Below are 20,637 nucleotides of genomic sequence, written 5' to 3'. Positions count from 1 at the left end.
CCAGTGAGTGCTGATCTGTATAACCTAGCTCATACTACTCAGTAGTCTCTCTCAACCTATTTTGTTATCATTAAGCCTTTCAAATACACATACACACACACGGATACACACACAAAAAATTAGGAAAACATTTTGTATGCAAACTGTCTCGAAAGACAACTAAAAACCCTAAAACCCAGCATCCACAGAAACACTAAAATCTAAAGGTAAAAAATGACCATGAAAATAAAAAAAACAAATATATTTAGATTCCCAAGCATAATTAGGTTCTTTAAAACTTGAGTTTACTTTTTTTTTTTTTTTTATGCTTACTTTTTCTTAGTAATGAAAGGTTTGGGTAAAATAAACCCATAAGAAAAAAAAAGTAAAATGCTAAGTTAACATAATTCAACACAGAATTCTGTTTGATTTAAAACTGAAAGCCAGATTTATCTTTTATATTTTTTGGAAATAAGTCTATAGGGGCTTGTGCTGTGGCGCAGCAGGTTAAGCTGCCACCTGCAGCACCAGCATCCAGTGAGTGGCTGCTCCACTTCTGATCCAGCTCCTTGCTAATGTGCCTGGGAAAGCTGTGGAAGATGGCCCAAGTCCCTAGGCCCCTGCCATCCATGTGGGAGACCCAGAAGAAGCTCCTGGCTAGCCCTGGCCATTGCAGCCATTTGGTGAGTGAACCAGTGGACGGAGCATCTCTCTCTCTCCTCTCTGTAATTCTAACTTTCAAATAAACTAAAAATATTAAAAAAGAAAAAAATAATATTAAAAAAGTATATATATAATTTATGGGTTATTAAAACAGGAGTTTATATTTTAATCTTAATTTCTACCTATCAGATGTAAAAAGGATACAAATATATAGTACTAGTCAAAGCTGTCAAGAGTTAGTTTATGCTTTACTAATTTGACAAAGCAATCTGTGACATTTAACAAGCCAATACATGAAAATTCAACTTTTTATCAGGTACATGCACCTAAACATATCTCAGAAATTTTAATCCAATGTAAATGTCTAAAAGTTTATTGTAGCTAACCAGTAATTTATCTTCAATTATCTGGTTAACTCATCAGAAAGCATTTCAGAATCACAAGCAACCATTTTTTAAAAAAATGATACTTCACTTCCAAGTAAACTAGTAATAGCTATGAATTGGATAAAAATTCAAGAAATAAAATGTTTCTCTTGTGTATATGTTAAGGTAATTCTAAATGTCAATGACACACTTAAAATAGACTTTTTAAACCTATGTTAACTGTAAAGATCTTAGGCAATTCCAATATTAATTATAAAAATAATATTGTTATATATCGAGAAATTCGAGTTGAAAAATACAATTATTTCCATGACAGATTTCTCTCAACAAATATTTGTAGTGCTACTATATGCCAGGTATTGGTTTAGGTTCCTTGAACTGATCAATATCCAAAGGAGACACACTGTAAGCATCATAGGTAAACTGTTTAGTGTATTACAAGGTAGTAAGCAATAGGCAGGAGAAGGACACGACGGTAAAAGATGAGTAGCTCTGGAGTACATGGTATAAAGATGGCAATCTTAAATAGGTGGTCACAGTAGAAGCCACTGAGATCATTTTTGTAAAGATTTGAAGAAGGCTAAGTAGCGATCTAGAGAAACAGCGTTAGACCAGATAAACAACTAAAGCAAAGCTCTCAATGGGAATGTGTCTGGAATGAGCTGAAGAAACATCAATATGGCCAGTATGACTGGACAAGGAATTTTGCTATATGGATTATCTACAGTGCAGATATTACACACAAAACTTTATACTTAAACCGGTATTCTCATAGTCACTCATTACATTAGCATTCCATTAACAAGAAATATCAATCAGCCTACATGAACACTGATACATTTCCTTCCTCACAGCACTTTGCCCATATGTAGGCAATCCCTATATAACATTGTTGAGATTTAAAACTCGACAATTTGAAACGAAAATTTAGAAACTGATAAAAATCCACAAACTTATTTTTTGACACTTTTTTTTTCAAACCACTGTTTTAATTTTTAACCGTATTTCAGAGATAACCAGAAGACATCAGGATATTAGTTTCAGGACTTTGTTTTATTTCAGCCTTTGATACTACAATCAGTGAAAAACTGGTATCTTATAATCCTCGTGATTATATTGTTTATCTGGTCCTTTTAGCACACACTTGCATTCTAACTTATGCATTTAATCAAAACAGAGGGGAAATTTTCAATAAGCCTCATTGACAAAAATCACATAACAAATGAGCAATCTTTTTTTCCCTCTGTGTATAACTGTCAATTTGAAAACTCTATGCCATCTGATGGGCAAGACATTAACAATGTGGTTCCCTTAGGACTGTCATTTAGTAGATTTTATTCATGATGAAATATCTCAGAATCAAACTGCTTGGTGCAAGCTGCTCAAGTTTTATGTAATATAGAAAATAGCCATTTTTTTTCCTTAGAAAAGGCTTTTTGTTACTCTCAAAAAATGAAGCTTATACCAACTCATGTCCCATTTACCTCAAACTACATGAACATCATTAAAGAGAAAATGGTTTTTACAGCTTCTTAACTCTACTAGTTTCTTAAGACTGAAATCCAAAGTAAAAAATAAATGAAAATGTGGCTGGTTGTTTGGCATAGCCATTAAATAAATCACTACTTGGGATGTCTGCATCCTGCAATAGTGCCTGGGTAAAAGTCTTGGCTCAGCTTTTGATTCCAGCTTCCTGATCATGTTCGCCCCTGGAGGCACCAGGTACTTGGGCTGAAACACTTAGGGCTCTGTCACCCCTGGGGAAGATCTGGATTGAGTTCCCAGCTTCTGGCTTTGGCCTGGCTCAGCTCTGGTTGTTGTGAACATTTAGGAATGAATCAGCAGGCAAGATCTTTCGTCCTCATGCTCTGCTTTTCAAATAAAAATAAATTCCAGCTAACCTCTAAATTTTCACATGCATTTGAGTAACATTAATGGTACAAAACTATGAATGGTATCTCAAGGTTTTTCTAAAACAATATTACATTGACTTCAGTCATTTTAAATGCAGATGTTCATGGGTTTACTCCAACTTTATTCCCTGTAACATTTTAGGTGCAACTCTAGATTTAACTATTGGCCATTAAGCTAATATTTTCTAAGCTTAAAAAAAATTTCATTAAATCTTAAATCGTCTGTTAGGATATTAGGAACCAACAGCAGCAAATCAGGGTAACTCCTCAAAAACAAACATGTTTTCTGTACCTTAAGGCATCTGTACACGTAGCTTTTTGTTGGGGAGTCTGTCTACACCTACTTCAGACCTTTGTTTTCTCTACTGAAGCACCTACTACCAATTATCCCTATGCTGAGGTGTCCACTAGTGTTCATAACATCTAACAGCTTCTGACATGTTCATTCAGTAGATACTGAGAAGTTAAAATTTTAGAAACAATTCAGGAAGACAATTTTCCCCTCCTTGCCTTGATTTATAAAGAACACCTCTGGCCACATAAAAACCTATGAAAATAAACAAATGCAGTGGAGCCTACAAAAGTACCAGATGATCTTTTTGAAATTCAGTCATTTTGGGGCCGGCGCCGTGGCTCACTTGGTTAATCCTCTGTCTGCGGTGCCAGCATCCCATATGGGCGCCGATTCTATTCCTGGTTGCTCCTCTTCCAGTCCAGCTCTCTGCTGTGGCCCGGGAAGGCAGTGGAGGATGGCCCAAGTGTTTGGGCCCTGCACCCGCAAGGGAGACCAGGTGGAAGCACCTGGCTCCTGGCTTCGGATAGGCGTAGCTCCGGCCGTAGCGGCCATTTGAGGGGTGAACCAATGGAAGGAAGACCTTTCTGTCTCTTTCTTTCACTAACTCTATCTGTCAAATAAATTAAAAAAAAAATTTAATAAAAAAAAGAAATTCAGTCATTTTACAAGTGGAAAATAAAGTAACACTTTGGGCAATTCTATGTCAATATATGCAGGCAAATACAACGGATCTTTCTAAGTTTCATTACACTGAAACTCTACCACTTTAGGGAGCTGTTAAGGACTAATCCTTCAAATATAAAATCGTTGCTGAGAGTTTCCGAACAGTTTCTCAGGTTTTAGTCTTATATTTTTAGTCTCCTAAAAGTTACAAACTACAGTTTATAAACTTTTGTTCCTACCTATAAATTCCTATAATAAGCATCATTAAATACATTAAAGTAAAATTCAAGAGTACTTTCATTGTGGAACTCTTAGAATTTCAAATTATGTTTTAAAGGTATATAAACCGGCCGGCGCTGTGGCTTAATAGGCTAATCCTCCGCCTTGCAGCGCCGGCACACCAGGTTCTAGTCGCAGCTGGGGTGCCGGATTCTATCCCGGTTGCCCCTCTTCCAGGCCAGCTCTCTGCTATGGCCCAGGAAGGCAGTGGAGGATGGCCCAAGTCCTTGGGCCCTGCACCCGCATGGAAGACCAGGAGAGGCACCTGGCTCCTGGCTTCGGATCAGGGAGATGCGCCGGCCGCAGCGGCCATTGGAGGGTGAACCAACGGCAAAAAGGAGGACCTTTCTCTCTGTCTCTTTCTCTCTCTCGCTATCCACTCTGCCTGTCAAAAAAAAAAAAAAAAAAAAAAGTATATAATCCAAATTTTGATATAACATAATGGTTTACTTAAAATCAGTTGAGCAGTTTCATGCAGCTGCACAAAGATAACTCTGTTTTCACTGACATACACACCCTGAAGATATACTCAAAAAGTTTACCTTGAGTCTCCTAAGACTGACAAATAAAATACATACTGGAAATGTAAATGTGGTTTCAATAAATATGATTTCCATTAGCAGTCAAGATACTTGTTCATATTTTTAAATAGCTAGATGTTCTGTCCCTGACTTCATCATTTCCAATGAAGTTTTTAAAATTCTAAATAAACACCTTCCAAGTCATATCACAAAGAGTAAAGTCTATCCTATCATAAAATTGATTTTAAAGACTTCTATACTTTAGAAAGTATAAAGAATGAAGAAATCCATTTGATAAACAGGCATACAGATTCTTAACATTGGCCTTGATTTAAAATAAAACAGCAAAAATGGTAAAATTGTTCTCACAGTAAAGAATGTGTTCTTATAAATGTCTTAAAGTGCAGACTTGCTTCTTTTATATGTAACACCTTTCTATTTGAAATCAGACCCAAGTACATAGACAAATATATATATATATATATATTTATGAATGAGGTACACAAAATAGCAACTAGAATTTTAGACTATTAAAAACTTTAGACTTCAAGGAAGTTACTGTACTTTGCCATCTTCTAAAAGGTTTGTTGAAGATTCAATTAAAGTGACTTTATGTAGCTGTTCAGTAGCTGCAAATTTTTTCCACATGCTATGCCAGAAATCTGATACACTCATAACTAAGAGAACTAAGAATGCAAGAGGCTGGCGCCGTGGCTTAACAGGCTAATCCTCCACCTTGTGGCGCTGGCACACCGGGTTCTAGTCCCGGTCGGGGCGCCGGATTCTATCCTGGTTGCCCCTCTTCCAGGCCAGCTCTCTGCTATGGCCCAGGAAGGCAGTGGAGGATGGCCTAAGTGCTTGGGCCCTGCACCCGCATGGGAGACCAGGAGAAGCACCTGGCTCCTGGCTTCGGATCAGGGAGATGCGCCGGCCGCAGCGGCCATTGGAGGGTGAACCAACGGCAAAACGGAAGACCTTTCTCTCTGTTTCTCTCTCTATCCACTCTGCCTGTCAAAAAAAAAATTTAAAAAGAAAAAAGAAAAAGAATGCAAGAAACTCTTGAGCAAAGAAAAAGAGGCTTCAGTTATAAACCTATTGGGGCCAGTGCTGTGGCTTAGCAGGTTAAGCTGCCGCCTGAAGTGCTGGAATCCCATATGGACACCAGTTCGAGATCCGGCTGCTCCACTTTCTGATCCAGCTCTCTGCTATGGCCTGGGAAAGCAGTAGAAAATGGTCCAAGTCCTTAGGCCCCTGCACCCATGTGGAAAACCTGGAAGAAGCTCCTGGCTCCTAGCTTTAGATCTGCACAGCTCCAGCCGTTGCAGCAAACTGGGGAGTGGACCAGTGGATGGAAGACCTCTCTCTCTTTGCCTCTCCTACTATCTCAGTGTAACTCTATCAAATAAATAAATAAACCTTTTTGAAAAAATAAGCCTACTATATAGCTATATATTTTAGGTATCTTATAGTGGCTAATTATGAGCAGCCTAGATCAAAGAATTAGCAGTAAGTGGGCATAAGCTCTCAAATTTCCCACTTACCTCTCAGTTGTTTAAACTTAATTTTGGTAATTTAGGAAAGCTAGTTAACTCCTCTAAATATCAGAAAAACTGAACATTTTAAAAAAGGGTTATACATACAAAAACAGTAAATTGTATTTAATCATATAATCCAGTGTTAACTGAAGAGCAAAATACTGAACCTAGGTGGCTAATTCATGATCCACTTTCTCATTGTTTCTAAAGTCAATCAGATTTCTAAAAGACATGTAAATTCTAGGAAATGATTTCCATTTCATAAGTAGGTCAAAAGATAATTTCCTTCCTGTCACCCATAGCAGTTCTTTTCAAAATTTGCTTTTATAGAATCTAATAAGTGAGCTATTTTTAAAGTTTTCTTCCTCATGATTTTTGAGAATTGATAGCATTACTCGCAGATTGAATAATTTTATAGATAAATTTACTGTGATCAAAACCCAATAAAATCCTATAGATCATCTGTCTTAACTACACTCAATAGTAACTTTAGGGGGAAAAAAAAAAAAAAAAAAACTTGGGGAGGGGAATCTAGTACTTTCTAAGAGTTTTCAAACGTAAGTAACATGATTTAACACTGCACCAGAGTACCCATCTACACTTAACCATAAACAACCGGAAAACACTAATTTGATGGGAAAATATCACTGGTTTAGATAAGAATCATTAGGTTCAACATAGGATAGCCAGTGGTTTGATGGAAATAGGGTATTTCAAGTCTTAAAAATATATCCTACTTTTCCTAGTAATCACAAAAAAAATTATATAGAGGAGAAAATGCTAAACTAGCTAGTCATCGAACTGCCATCACCTTTAAGAGGGAAATTAATATCACTCTTTCTGGATAAGGCAAATTAATAACACAGAACCATTTTTTAAGCTTTTCAGTTAAAATATATAACCTAAACTTAATGAGGAAGCAGCAAACAATTTAAAGATTAACTGTTCCACATCAAAGCAAGCTGAAGAATGACAATTTTATACATATCAGAAGTAATTGGCAATAAAGGGCTTTACTACAATGAAAGTAAAACAAAAGGCTACAGAAAAAGTATGCTACTTATGATGTATTTCTGAATTTGTTAACTGTGGTTATGTCTAAGAATATCTTCATTAGGAAACACATCAAAGTCCATGATGTATGCAATCCAATCAATCGCCTTTAGAAAAAGATTGATGAAGCATATGTCAAAATGATAAAAACTAGGGGCCAGCATTGTGGTGCAGCAGGTAAAACTGGAAGAAGCTCTTGGCTCCTGACTTTGGCTTGGCCCCACCTGGACTTTGAGGTCTTGAGGAGTGAACCAGTGGAAGGAAGATCTGTCTGTCTCTCCCTGTATCTGTTAAGTCTTTCAAATAAGTAAATATTTATAAAAATGATAAAAACTAGTATCATGTATAAATGAAGTTCTTTACAGTATTCCTTCACTTTTATTAGTTAAAAACTCCATAAAAGTTCAAAATGCTTGATAAAAAGTGCTTGAATTAAAAAAGGTCAGTTTGCAATCACCACAAGTTATTCACCTGCTATTCAACCCATAACACAACAGATGTGATCTGGTATCTGGAGTTTGTACCTTTAATATAAATACTGACAATGTACATAACAAATTTTCAAAGGTTTTTCACACCTAATATATCCCAACTGAGAACCACAAAACCTTCAAAAATTCTAACTGCAAAATAGACAAAACTAATAAAGAAAATCATCAATGAGAACTAAGTTAATTATACAAGTAGAGGGGAAGTTATCTTACATTTTTTTGCTTCAAAGTACTTTCAGTTCCTTTCTACAACACTGCACTTGATAGTTATGGTAGCAATTGACAATAAAACTTAGAAAACTTTCTAAATACCATAGTGCTTAGGATGTAGTATCTGGAAAAACCATCCTAAAAATACCATTTATTAGTAATCATGTCTTATTTTTAAACTTTCAGAAGCCATTAGGGAAATACTCAAATGTTTTTCAACAGGTGCAATGATTGTGAAACAAAACCTTTCTACTTAGTGAAAATTTGAGAAATGGATTAAAACCTAGTATACATTAGAACTACCTAATTCTTTGTGTTAACACTCCATTACACACTCCTTAAAGAATGAGAACTTCCAAGGTTGAGATTCTAGTAATACTTCAATAAAAAATGGTAATACATCAGACATGACTTTCTTCAAATTTTCTAGAAGGTACAAGTTCACTAACACAATAAGCTGCAGTTAATTCTTTAACACATTCCCTGATCACTAATACTTTCACAATACTTGGGACCTCTCAAGAGATCATCTGACTCAACTTAATGTTTAATATTCATCCAATTTTTAGAGTATGGAGCAAGAAAAAAAATTTTTTTTAAAGATTTATTACTTATTTGAAAGGCAGAGTTATAGAGACAGAGGCAGAGAGAGAGGTCTTCCATCTGCTGCTTTACTCCCCAAATGGTTGCCAATAGCCAGAGCTGGGCTGATCCGAAGCCAGGAGCCAGGAGCTTCTTCTAGGTCTCCCACGTGGGTGCAGGGGCCCAAGCACTAGGCCATCTTCTACTGCTTTCCCAGGCCACAGCAGATGGTTGGATGGGAAATGGAACAACAGCCCGGAGTTGAATTAGCACCCATACAGGATGCTGGTGCTACAGGTCAGGGCTTTAACCTGCAGTGAATGCTGGCCCCTGGAAATCTGGTTTGAAACCTAAGAATATGACAACTCTATTCCTAACTATGGATTTTTTTTTTTTGACAGTCAGTGAAACAGAAAGTTCTTCCTTCCGTTGGTTTACCCCCCAAATAGCCACTACAGCCGGAGCTATGCCCATCTGAAGCCAGGAGCCAGGTGCTTCCTCCTGGTCTCTCACGTGGGTGCAGGCGCCCAAGCACTTGGACCATCCTCCACTGCCTTCCCCGGCCACAGCACAGAGCTGGACTGGAAGAGGAGCAACCGGGACTAGAACCCGGCGCCCATATGAGATGCCAGTGCCGCAGGCGGAGGATTAACCAAGTGAGCCATGGGGCTGGCCCCCTGGATCTAAGAAATAGTAACCACGATATTATCAATCACAGCAGATACCTCCAAGTTTATTATTTTGATAAAGTGTAAAGAACAAGCTAGGAAACGGACACATTGTTCAGGGAAGTATAAGGAATGTTTTTGCTAAACATGAAATTAATAATGATAGTAGTAAGATTAAATGACTTTCCCCTAATGCCTCAATTTGTTAGTCTGCCACAAAAATCTTTCAGCAACAGGGTCAGCCATTCTTTTATGCTAATTAGAAAGCTTGTACATGCCTCAAATGCTTCCCAGATGAGGGTAAAAGCAGCATTTTATACAAACTTTAACTCCAAGGATAACAGTCTCAATTCATTTTGCTCAGGTATAAAATGAGTGGGCTGAATAATCTTACTTAAAACATGTTTGAAGGCCAGGCTGTGTTGCAGCAGCTTAAGCCCAGTGCCAGCATCCCATATGGGTGTTGGTTAGAGTCCCAACGGCTCCACTTCTGATCCAGCTCCCTGCTAATACACCTGGGGGAAGGCAGCCAAAGATGGCTCAAATCCCTGGGCCCAGCACCCACATGGGATACCCAGAAGCAGCTCCTGTCACCTGGTTTTGCCCTGGCACAGCCCTGCTGTTGCAGCTACTTGGAGAGTGAGACAGTGGATGGAAGCTCTCTCTCTCTGCAACTTTACCTTTCAAATAAATAAATCTAAACAACAAAACACCCCCCCACCCCAATGTCCACTTCAGCTTTAAATATGTTATGCTCACAACACTGAGTTTGGTGAATGAAAAAAACCAGTCAGGAAGTGACCAAAACATTTGTGTTCAAATCCAGTACAAAAAGCTGCAGAAATTATCACTGCAAAAAGACCATTTTCCACATACAAATCTTTAGATTAAGGTATTATTTACAGCAATGTCATTGGTATCAGAAGTGAAATTTATTTAAAAACTGGTGCAATTAAACATGTCCCATCACACGAAATTTATGTTTTAGAAATGCTACAAATGGCTAGATCGTATTTGGTATCTGTAACCTTACATTTTAATGTATTATTCCCAAACTACAGTCCAATCCTGTCTTTGATATAATCTCTTTATCATTTAACCTATTATGCCCCATTATCCATTATAAAGTATACCTATAAAGCCTTAAGTTGAACAAGTATACATACCACTTAATGACAGCTCTGAAATGCATCTATGCTGTTGAAGTATTTGTAGAATTGAGAACTTTGGGACTTAATGGGTTAGTATTTCCAAATAAATGTTCTCTGGCACACAATAGTAAAACTTACCACATTATGCGTCCCTGAACCATAGAAAAGCAGAGCTGAGTTTCTCATGTATTCAAAGTATGCACAATTTGTTTAAATTGTTGAAAATTCTGGTATTTGGAAGGGAAAAAATCTAAACTTCAACCCATTACACCACTATACTAACTTTTTGTTTTCTGTTACAAGGCTGCTAAGAGCTGCAGGTTAGAAGGTTAAGCCTTCGCCTACAGTGTCAGCATCCCATATGGGCACCAGTTCGAGTCCTGCTTGCTTCACTTCGATCCAGCTCTCAGCTAATGTGCGTGGGAAAGCAGTGGAAGACAGATAAAGCACTTGCACCCAAGCAGGAGACCTGGAAGAAGCTCCTGGCTCTTGGCTTGGCCTGGCCCAGCCCCAGCCATTGCAGCCATTTGGAGAGTGAACAAGCAGATGGAAGGTACTCTGTCCTTGTATTTCTGCCTTTCAAATAAATAAATTAACCTTTTAAATAAAATCTAGTGAAAGTTTACAAAGAAATCATTTACAAGTCAATAAATTGTATTAGTCACATTTAAAGGTGCTGCTTTTGATAGCTATTACTGGTGGTATTTTTAGACATTTTCATTTCTTAGTATTGCCTTGAACAAGACTCAAAAAGAAGAACTATTTCAAAGTTGATACACCAAACAGAATAAAAATGAACAATTAGGAAATATTTGAGCTTTTGCCTTTTATTTTTCTTAAGGGCAGATCAATTGCCACATTATTCCCCTAAACTCAGATTAGAACTCAAACTTTCAGGCATTCCAAAAAAGGTTTTGTGTATTAATTTCCTAATATGTATGTTTCTATTTCTGTAATATAAAGTATACAAATTTTTATTTTGTTCATGGCAGCTATGTGGGAACCTATCTTTAACATCTTAAGATAGTGATGGTAGGGTGGTGATAAAATTAATCCTTGTGGATCTTAATGACTACAGAGCCCATTATCTTTTCAAAACTAAGTATTAATGTGTAAAGTTTAAAAAAAAAATAGCTGACCTGAACTTAGAACAGTGATTACCAAAGGCTGGGAAGGGTGTGGGGGAAAGGCCAGAGAGGTGGGATAATAGGTACCAAAAGAGTAAGAAAATAACAAGTGTGGGGGCTGCTGCCTGCAGCGCCAGCATCCCATATGGATGCCTGTTTGAGTCCTGGCTGTTCCACACCCAATCCAGTTCTCTGCTATGGCCTGGGATAACACTAGAAGATGGCCTAGGTTCTTGGGCCCCTGCACCCGCATGGGAGACCTGGAAGAAGCTCCTGGCTCCTGGCTTCGGATCGGTGCAGCTCCGGCCGTTGCGGCCATCTGGGGATTGACCAGTGGATGTTAGGCCTCTCTCTCTGTCTCTCCTTCTCTCTGTGTAACTCTTTCAAATAAATAAATAAATCTTCAAAAAAATAAATAACAAGTGTTAGTGTTCCTTAACACAATCAGGTGACTAAGGTTCACAATAATGTATTATATACTGTATAAAGAACTAAGAGAGTGGAGATGGCAGGGTTCAAGAACCAAGAAAAAGAAATGGAAAAACTGCCTATTTTGTTTGATTTACCCTGTGTAATACTATTCTGTACCCCATGAAAAATACAAGCATTGCATGCTAATATTTTTAAATAATGTGAAAAGTAGGTACTATATATTATGTATTGCTATTACATTATATACAAGGAATTTAGGCTAAAACATTACTGTCTGTGAAAAATTCAAATTACATGATCATAGTCTTCAATTTCACAACTAATTTCATAATGTACTGTTTATCATAAACCTAATCTAGAGATGACCCATCCCAGAATGTATTTTCAGAATATATCACAAGTTTCATTACACAAAAGAACAAATATAAAGTTAAAAATTCAAAATTATTTGCAGAATAAAATGATTGTATTTTTTAGTGTTTCCAAATTTGTGCAGATTATAGTTTTGCTTTCTAAAAATGGAAGGATACAAAAGCAATCGGACTGACCAGCAGAGTACTTTGCTTGAAAATAAATGGCTATATTTCACAATAAATTACCAAGAAGATATAAAGATTAGAAAACCAAAGATTTTATTAAGGAAATTTTGTTATTTAAGTGATTATGTCCCCTTGCAAACAGTTTATGAAATGCCTTGAGTGAAGAAAAAAGGCCCCAAGGGGAGAAGGTGTATAGATTATGTTAGAAGTGACAACACCAAAACATCTTTGCTATAAAAAGGGACAGAGAAAAAAAACTGGAGTAAGATACTTGAATACAAGCTGAAAGTTTCCTACTTAACAGTGAACGTGTAAATATTTTCTTTGCTTATCAAACAGCACTACAGTTATCTGAAGTACTCTCAGATAGCTGAACGGTTGTGTTGGCTGGCAAGTACTCCCTGTTTTCTTTTACATCTCTACTCTACATTTAGGTATGTATTCAAGAACCTGTAGCACACTGAGATCTAGAGAAATATCTGAATAATCACACAGACATGGACCAACATTTATTACGAACAGGAAAAGTGCAGATCAATAAGAAAAGAGTACAGAATTTTTTAAAGGCTGCAAGTTGAAGTATAAAAATCATAACCTATATAAAATATATTCTGTAATAACTTTATATGCATTGTAAAATCACATTGTTCAATATACACACAACATCGTAATACAGTAATTTTAACTGCTAGATAAAGGCATTAAAACAGTATCAACAGTGAATACGTTTATTTCAATTTAAGTCACTCATGTTCCATCATGGAATTTCACTTCCATTTTCCAACAAGAAAATTTATTTTTTTAACTTCTTTTTCCCAAGAAGATAGATCATTTTTAAAAATTGAAATGTAAATTTCACAACCTAGTACTTACAAGGAAAAGATAAATCAAGTATATGAAAAAGAATTTTTAAATAAAAGCAATCAATTCACTATATACTTTTATTAAAGGATTACAACTTTCACAAACAGCAAGATACATTGTTGCTATTACCAGCAGTATTACTTTCTTCGTTTCTTTCAGCTACCAATAAAGAAGATCCTTCAGTGGAAAATTTCCTATGAATGTGGATTAACTCAATATAAGTAACATCTAACAAAATATAATGTAGCTGGTGATGTTACACTGATTAATTACACGAAAAGCTACAGAAACCACAGAAGAGGGAGATTTAAAAGATGAAAAAGTTGTATAGGTTTTCTCAATTTTGTGATAGTGACCTTGTGATCACTATAAAAAGCTTTTTTTTTTCTTTTTCCCTAAAAAAAGCACTGAGGCACTGGTGGGGGTAATCCCCTTAAGTCTTAAGTGTTTAAAAACTTGCAATTCTTAACTTCAAAAATATACTTATTTGCATTGTAGGAATCTACAAAGAATTAAACAGTGGAAGAATACTGTTTCCTTAAGACCAAGAAGCAGCAAAAGTAGCTTCATACCACAGTTTACACCATAGCTTTGTATCATTTAAGCTCTGTACTTGAAAATTATATCACTTTCAAAAAGTTTACTCTTATGATGATATTAAATTATGTGAAACAGTGGTTTTAGAATCCAAGAGTAAAGCAATACATTTCAGGGACTTGAGACAAAACGTGATCTCCTACAATATACCCAAGTAATTTGACCTAAATTCAGAAATTATGTACTTATTTTCTAAATATATAGAAGTTGGTTCTAAAAGCCTGTTCATTAGTTATCAAGAGAATTTTACTTCCAACAATTTCTATAGTGTAACAAAAAAAAAAAAGCAAATTAAGGAGGACATTAAAATCCAAAATGTCACACAGGTAGATAGGTACTCTCTTTGGCATGAGAAAGACTGATGTACCATTAACTTCTTTTTCAAAGTTATGCAGAATCTTCAAAAAGTTCATGGAAAATATGCATGATTTTAAAAACTGCATGGATCAACATTTTTTTACATGAAAACCAATTATTTAGTTCCACTTTTCCACAAATTTTCTGAAGTGTCTTCATATTTATAATATGCTCTCATTTTAAATGAATGGTTCAGGCCAAAGTTAAAAAAAATTCTAAAAAACACTTTATTCTTTTGTTACTTTGTACTAAAGCAGGAATTACCAGAAATGTCTCGGGGAAGTAAATTGCCTTTTGTTATTTACAATGTATGTGTTTTCTATTAGGAAAAAAATTAACTTATACAAACTGTTTTAGTTGAATATAAAAAAATTGAAAGATTTCAATTTTCCCACCATCAAGTACTGAGTTAACACCAAATGAATTAACAAAACTTTATTTTGAGAGCGCATACAGGATGTTAAGTAAACACTGTTAGTATTACTTTCAATGTAAAGACATTCTTATTATCACTTCAGTTTCTTAAAAAGTATTAAGTAGGTTATGTGTCTTCTCCAGAAATATTAAAGGCCACACTGAGTGATATGATCAAAGAAAGCTTTAACGTCTCATATTCTACGAAAGTATAAAATGTGAAAATAAAGAGCAAATCAAGAAAGAGAAAAACACAGATCAGGGATGTTTCTGAAAGCAGTATTCAATTTAATATCTTAAGTCCTCAACCAGAAGTATGAAATTTTTATGTACACATTTGTATTCCTTATCATTCTCAAAGATGTTTTATATAAACAGATATATTTGCATGTCTTTTGAACATACATTGATATTTCTGTGTGTGTGTTTGTGTGAGTGTGTATGTGAGAGAGAGAAACACAAGCAAACATTACCAACTAAATAAATTAGGTAACTGCTAGCAAGTCCACAATACTATAAGAAATGTGTCTGTTATTTATACAGCTTTCAGTCCCTTAGAATAATATGTTCTTTCTTCAAATTCTTTTTGAGAACAGTCTGTATCTTACAGCTAAGAAATGGGAGAAATCAACTCATTGTGTTTATAATTACAGATTAGAGTACTTGACAATTTCAGATTAACACAATAAAATACATGGAGAAATTTTGGAGAAATAGAAATTTTAAAAACTTAGAAAATACTACTTCATTATACCAAAACAACCATGTATCATGTTCACGTCTGATGAATTTGAACTTAAGCTAGTATGTTTATAAAGTGAAACTAGACTGCAGAGCAGGTGCAGGTGATCCAGGTTCCTTGCTTTACTGAGTAATAGGAAGCAGCACTGACTTCAGCATACCTCAGACATGCCTCACCTGTTGAATGTCGTGCCAGTCTACTCTGGTGACTTAAATATATGAAGCACAGACATGATTCCAGGATAGGCAATGAAACCTTATGGATACAGTCATGGGCTAAACTACCAGACTCCACAGAAGGTACAATCTCTCTCACACAAACACACATACAGACCATATGCACAGCCACACACACAAAAACAAAACACACAAAATGTTCCTGCTATTGTCCTGCTGTAAGTACTTTCCGTCCCCACAAAATAAGACAATTTAAACTATACTACAAATATACTGAGTACACTGTAGCCTCTATGTAAATCTGCTGTTGGCTCTAAGGCGATATCATATAGGTGATGCTATGTTATGCTGAAGGCTTTTTAGTACTGTTGGTGACTACAGCCCTTTGAATAGGTCCAAAAAAGACCCACATTATGAAATTTTAGCTTTATGCAGAAATGTTAAGTTGAGGCTGCAGTGTACTTAATAATGTTGAGAATTTGTATTATTAATTTAAATTAAAAATGAGTATACTGTGTATTATAAATACATAACAAAAAGCTGATGTTTTCAGTTTAAAGTGAATATGAATTATTTCTATCTCACCCATTCTATCCCATAAATTTATAATCTAAAAATGATCACTTGGTGCATACTATTATTGACATATTAAAGATTTATTATTATTTTGCCTGAGAACTGCAGTCTAGAAAAATATCTTTCTTCTAATCATAATCAAGAGTGGGGTTATTACTCTTTAAAATAAGCATGCCTGGCTTCAAATTTCAACAGATATTAAGAAAAAAAAAAAAAAAACTATCACTATCACAGGGTAACTTATTGCTAAGTAAGTTTGAGTCACATTATTCCTTTATAATGTAAACCTTACCTTACAAAATCTTTTCTTTAAATATTGAAGTGCTTACACTGACAAACCATACATTTTCACAAAATTAAAATATTAAATTCTCTTAAAAAAATTTCATTTCAGCAAACATTCCAAATACCCTGAGACTAAGTTAACATTTCTGTATTTTCACATAATCCCATTCATATTAGTTTGTAAGTAGGAACAAAAAAAAAATTAGTTCTAAATAAATGACACAGGAGGCAATAAATTGACACATGACAAGTAAATAAAAGGCTAAAGCACTCCAATACCATTGAAACTGTTTTAATGTTGTTGCAACTCCAAAATGCAACAATCATCAGTTTGCAAAAGACCCAAATTTCAAAAATGCATTTTAATTACTCCTTCATACCTATTTTACAAAAATAAAGGCAAGAGACATTTAAATCCTCCTTGTCTTACTTGTGCTATGTTCCTAATTTGCTTTCTATTACTACAGTGTATGCTGTAATCCCCATCAGATGCTATATAAGAAAAAATAAAATAAAATATTAACCTCTGCTTCAATGTACAGTTTCCAGAATCTGCCAGAACTGGGGAACTGGGCAACAAGGCGTTCATAAGTCTTCCGTGCTTTGTCTATAGGTTGATTCTAAAATTGAAAACCAATAATCAGCATTTACAATGTTAGGATTATGAAAATATTATTTACTGTTGAACCAAGTAGTGTGATTGGACCCATAGAGAAGGAAATGTAATCCTATATCACTAAACCTGTGCCTCTCGAATGAGAATGCTCCAAGCATCAAGGTCATATGGATTCTCTTCTAATTTCTTTTCAGCTTTCTTCACCTTCTCTGGGACATACTCAGCTGCCTGGAGAAAAAAAAAAAAGATAACAAAATGAAGTTACTATTTAAAACAAAAATCTAATGCCTATTTTAATTCAAGAACAGAAATATCAGTCCCTGGATGCAAGGTCATAACACAAATAATATATGTATTATACACTTTGTCAGCAAGATACTTGCATAAAAACAAAATCAAATGGCCACATACTTTTAATCCAAATAAAATTTTCACACTATGTACTATTTATCAGCAGTTCTCAAACATTTGGTCTCAGGAAGCCTTTACACTTTTCTTAAGATTTATTTGAGAAGCAATTACAGAAAGGGAGAGACAGAGAGGTCTTCCATTCTCTGGTTCACTCTCCCAAATGGCCATAGCTGGGCCAATCAGAAGCCAGAAGCCAAGAACTCCTTCAGGGTCTCCCATGCGGGTGCAGGGGCTCAAGCACTTGGGCCATCTTCTACTGCTTTACCAGGCCATAGCAGACAGCTTGTTCAGAAGACTAGCAAGTGGGATATGAACTAATGCCCATATGGGATGTCAGTGCCACAGGTAGACATTTAGCCTATTATTGCACAGCGCTGGCCCCAAACCTTTTACACTCTTTAATAAATACTTTCTACATGTTAACATAAATAATAATGGCTTTTTAAAGAAATAACAAAAAATTTGGTGAGAAGGGGCAGCAACACAGCAGTTTAAGCCACCAGCTCCAACACTGGCATCCCTCATGGGAACTGGTTTGTGTCCTGGCTGCTCCATTTATGATCCAACTCTGCTGATACACCTGGGAAAGCAGCAGAGGACCGTCAAGTGCTTGGGCTCCTGCACTCATGTGGAAGACCTGGAACAAGCTCCTAGCTCGTGGCTTCACCTTGCCCCAGCCCTGGCCATTGCAGCCAATGGGGAATGAACCAGAGGGAAGATTTCTCCCTCTAATAGTTGACTTCAAGACTGCTGGATTTTCGTAAGTGCTCTTGCATTCTATCTGCTTGATGATATCTTACACAGATGCTGAAAAATTCCACTGTACATTTGAGATTAACATTGAGTGAGGGGCCGGCGCCATGATGAAGTGGGTTAACGCCCTGGCCTAAAGCACCGGCATCCCATATGGATGCCGGTTTGAGACCCGGCTGCTCCACTTCTGATCCAGCTCTCTGCTATGGCCTGCAAAAGCAGTGGAAGACAGCCCAAGTCCTTGGGCCCCTGCACCCTCGTGGGAGACCCGGAAGAAGCTCCTGGCTCCTGGCTTCGGATCAGCACCGCTCCGGCCATTGTGGCCAATTGGGGAGTGAACCAACGGACAGAAGACCTCTCTTTCTGTCTCTGCCTCTTCTCTGTGTAACTCTTTCAAATAAACAAATAAATCTTAAAAAAAACCTGAGTGAAAAAGGGCAGCAGGCATTGTGGCGTAGAACATAAAACCATTGTCTGCCACTGTCTGCAACACTGGCATCCCGTATGGGAGCTGATTCAAATCCCAGCTGCTCCACTTCTGATGCAGCTCCCTGCTAATGTGCCTGGGAGAGAAGCAGAGGATGGCCCAAGTGTTTGGGTCCCTGCACTCACATGCAGACCTGGAGGAAGCTCCTGGCTTCACTGCAGCCATGTGAACCTGAAGTGGAAGATATTTGTCTAACTCTGCCTTTCAAAAAAATTTTCTTTAAAACAAAGTAAAAAAGGCAAATAATATCCACCATTAATTATGAAACTGTGAACTCACAGACCTTCTAAAAGTTTAGAAACCCCAAGAGTCCCTGGACTAACTTTGAGAAATGCTGCTGCTAGCACATTTATCCCAAGCTACACATAAAAAAGCATGAAATGACAAGAAAATTTTATTTTGATGTGAAAATGTGAAATCATAATTCACAAACTGTATCTACAGCATAATAAAAACTATAAAAGAAATCAACAAGAGTTTTATACAAATTGTGTATACAACCTAATGAAACTATAAAAGAAATCTGCAACAAACATTTAAATGGTTAGAATGGTCATGTCAGAGTAACAGGTAGTGGAAGTACAAGTGATCTCCCTTTTAATGTTTCCCATACTCTTTAAAACGTTGGTTTTATGTTTATTATACAAATTTCATCATTTAAAATATCTAAAATGGTAGCTAGCACCTCAGCATAAATGCAGGTATTACTTCTCAAATGCTGTTAATACTTCTGTGTACCACAATAACAAAGTGATGCTCAAGTCAATCAGATAAACATTAATTTATATCAAATCTGTTTTGCCTTTTATCCAGGACTTCTTATAACTCATAATGTGCTAATACATACTGATCACAATCAAGGACAAAGAAGGAAGCACTACTCCTCTTATCTTTCTTTTTATTCCTTCCCTTTTAATGTAGAATTAATCTTTATTCAAGTTATCTGTTTAAAAGAGAAAAATTACCTAGGAGAAATAACTCTTTTCTTTACAATAAATTAGTGTGGGCCAATGGCAAGTATACACATTCTTGGAAAGAAAAACATGCTTTAAAAGACTACTGTACAGGGGCCAGTGCTGTGGCATCATATGGGCACCGGGTGGTGTCCCAGTTGCTTCTCTTCCTATCCAGCTCCTGCTATTGTCTGGGAAGGCAGCAGAAGATGGCCCAAGTGCTTGGGCCCCTGCACCCTCATGGGAGACCTGGAAGAAGCTCCTGGCTTTGGATTGGCCCACCTCTGGCCGTTGCAGCCATTTGATGAGTGAACCAGTGGATGGAAACCCACCTTCCCAACCCGCCTCTGCCTCTCTATAACTCTGTCTTTCAAATAAATAATAAAATAAAAATCTAAAAAAAAGAAAAAAAGAAAAAAAGAAAAAAAGACTACTGTAGGAGCAAGCGCTGTGGTACAGTGGTTTAAGCTGATAGGAAGGACTTCCGTATCCTCTGCTGGAGTGCAGAGTGGAGGATTCCAGTCCTGGCTCCTCCACTATCTGGATTCCTGTTACTGTACATCCTGAGAGGCAGCAAAAGATGGCTCAAATACTTGCCACGGGGGCTGGTGCTGTGGCGCCTACAGCTCCAGCATCCCATAAAGGTGCTGGTTCAAGTTCTGGCTACTCCACTTGCAATCCAGCTCCCTGCTAATGCATCTAAGAAAGATCTGGAAGATGCTCCAGGTCCCTGGGGCCCTACACACATGTGAAAAACCTGGAAGAAGCTCCTGGATCCTGGCTTCGGATCAGCCTAGCTTTGGTTGTTGTGGTGATTTAGGAAGTGACCAATGGATGAAAGATCTCTCTCTGCCTCTGCCTTTCTGTTATTCTGCCTTTCAAATAAATATTTATTTAAAAAAAACAAAAAAAAACATTT

The 20,637-nt window shown here is 36.7% G+C and overlaps 1 protein-coding gene across 1 annotated transcript in view; it reads right to left on the bottom strand.

The window, feature by feature from the left end:
* Positions 1-20,637, bottom strand: part of CSTF3 (cleavage stimulation factor subunit 3) — a 91,586-nt gene that overhangs the window by 46,416 nt on the left and 24,533 nt on the right. The window contains exons 2-3 of the mRNA XM_062196333.1: positions 17,241-17,342; positions 17,023-17,118 (exon numbers count right to left, since the gene is read on the bottom strand). Of these exons, the coding sequence (XP_062052317.1) occupies positions 17,023-17,118; positions 17,241-17,342 (198 nt within the window). The remainder of the gene's footprint in view (positions 1-17,022; positions 17,119-17,240; positions 17,343-20,637) is intronic.

The sequence above is a fragment of the Lepus europaeus genome, chromosome 7 (genome assembly GCF_033115175.1).
Source record: "Lepus europaeus isolate LE1 chromosome 7, mLepTim1.pri, whole genome shotgun sequence".
NCBI classification, from domain to species: domain Eukaryota; kingdom Metazoa; phylum Chordata; class Mammalia; order Lagomorpha; family Leporidae; genus Lepus; species Lepus europaeus.
The sequence above is the reverse complement of the archived record's forward strand: the minus strand, read 5'-3'. Positions and strand labels throughout refer to the sequence as shown.